Source organism: Carcharodon carcharias, chromosome 5, assembly GCF_017639515.1.
Source record: "Carcharodon carcharias isolate sCarCar2 chromosome 5, sCarCar2.pri, whole genome shotgun sequence".
Lineage (NCBI taxonomy): Eukaryota > Metazoa > Chordata > Chondrichthyes > Lamniformes > Lamnidae > Carcharodon > Carcharodon carcharias.
The window spans coordinates 72,646,720-72,647,955 of NC_054471.1; the positions used below are offsets into that span (position 1 = coordinate 72,646,720).

A 1,236-nucleotide genomic window follows, 5' to 3' on the forward strand; every position below is an offset into this window, starting at 1 on the left:
TCCACTCAAGTCATAGTGAAGTGAATACAATGCACTTTACCACAGTTCAGTGAATCAACACCAACCTCCTCTTATAAACCTGTTGTTTTAAATTTCACTTTTCTGCTTATTGTGCGCGACCAAATGAAGTCGTCTATCCAAGCACTAAACGGTGCATAAATTAGGTTAAAAAGTCACTTTTGTTTGGTACTTTTAGGGATTTGTCTTCAATTTCACCAAACAGGAGATACTTGTGCATAACCAGTATTGCAGCAGGATCAGAGTTGCAATCGTGAGCAAACTGGTGTCCTTCCCTCTCTCGGGCAGCTTACCTGCATTGTAGAAATAGTCCAAGACGGAGGTCTCCCCGAAGTCCAGCTTCTCGAACGGCACAGTCTGCAGGGCGGCGCTCACACTCTCGCACGCCTCCCTCAAGCACTGTAGAGCCAAGCTCTCAGCCAGCTGCAGCTGAGCCTCTTCGTTCACCACATAAACCACCGTGGTGGGCCGGTTCTTGAGCCGAGCAGCGGGCACCAAGGCGGGCGCCGAGGTGGCTGCCGTGTGATCCTGCCAGTAGGTGCCGGCTGGGACGCTGCTGCTGGGACTGCCCGTGTTGCTGGTGCTCGGGCATAGAAGCGGCACCGGGATGGCGAAGCCCGCACCGTCTCCTTCAGCGATTGTACTCCCCACGGCTCCTGCCGCCTCCCTGTCCATGCTCATGTTCAGAGCGGAGCCGCTGCCTTCAACAACACTGTTACCGCCGCACCTCTTGCTACAGTGTAGCAGCCCAGCTTCCTCTCACCTACATGGGAATACAAAGAAATTGCATGAATTTCCAAAGCAGCGCACTGGACTCTGCACAGTGCTGTTTATATACCACAATTCATCCGATTAACACTATGTGTGCCCCACTCGCACTAACACAAGCCAGTCAGTCCTAAGTCTAGGTTTAGGGGGCCGTACCGATTACCAAAATAGGACAACATCCAACCCGATGGCCGACTGCAGTACGCCAAGAGAAGGGGGCGTGGAGGAGAGTGTGGCAAGACTTGTGCAAATACTCCGCCACTAAACATGCATAGCGTGGGATTTTTAAACATTCACGTCATGCTTCAAATGTGTTTCTTCATTGCATCTTTTGTTATTCTTGCAGAGTTACAAATATGAAATGGTTTGGGTTATGTTGTATGTCGTTTTAATGGAAATTTACTACGCTTGTGATAATGAACTGTAACTCAGCCAGTACGTCAATATTTG

General features: G+C 49.9%; 1 protein-coding gene across 2 annotated transcripts in view; it reads right to left on the minus strand.

Annotated features, from left to right (window-relative positions):
- The window catches only part of map3k5 (mitogen-activated protein kinase kinase kinase 5), a 185,057-nt gene extending 184,154 nt beyond the window's left edge, over positions 1-903 (minus strand). Inside the window, exon 1 of one of the 2 annotated variants that reach the window (XM_041188304.1) lies at positions 312-902. In XM_041188304.1, coding sequence (XP_041044238.1) covers positions 312-699 — 388 coding nt within the window. In that variant the 5' untranslated portion in view covers positions 700-902. Of the gene's footprint in view, positions 1-311 lie in introns of both variants that reach the window. The other variant, XM_041188305.1, reaches the window with a different exon arrangement.
- Between the last annotated feature and the right edge of the window lie 333 nt (positions 904-1,236).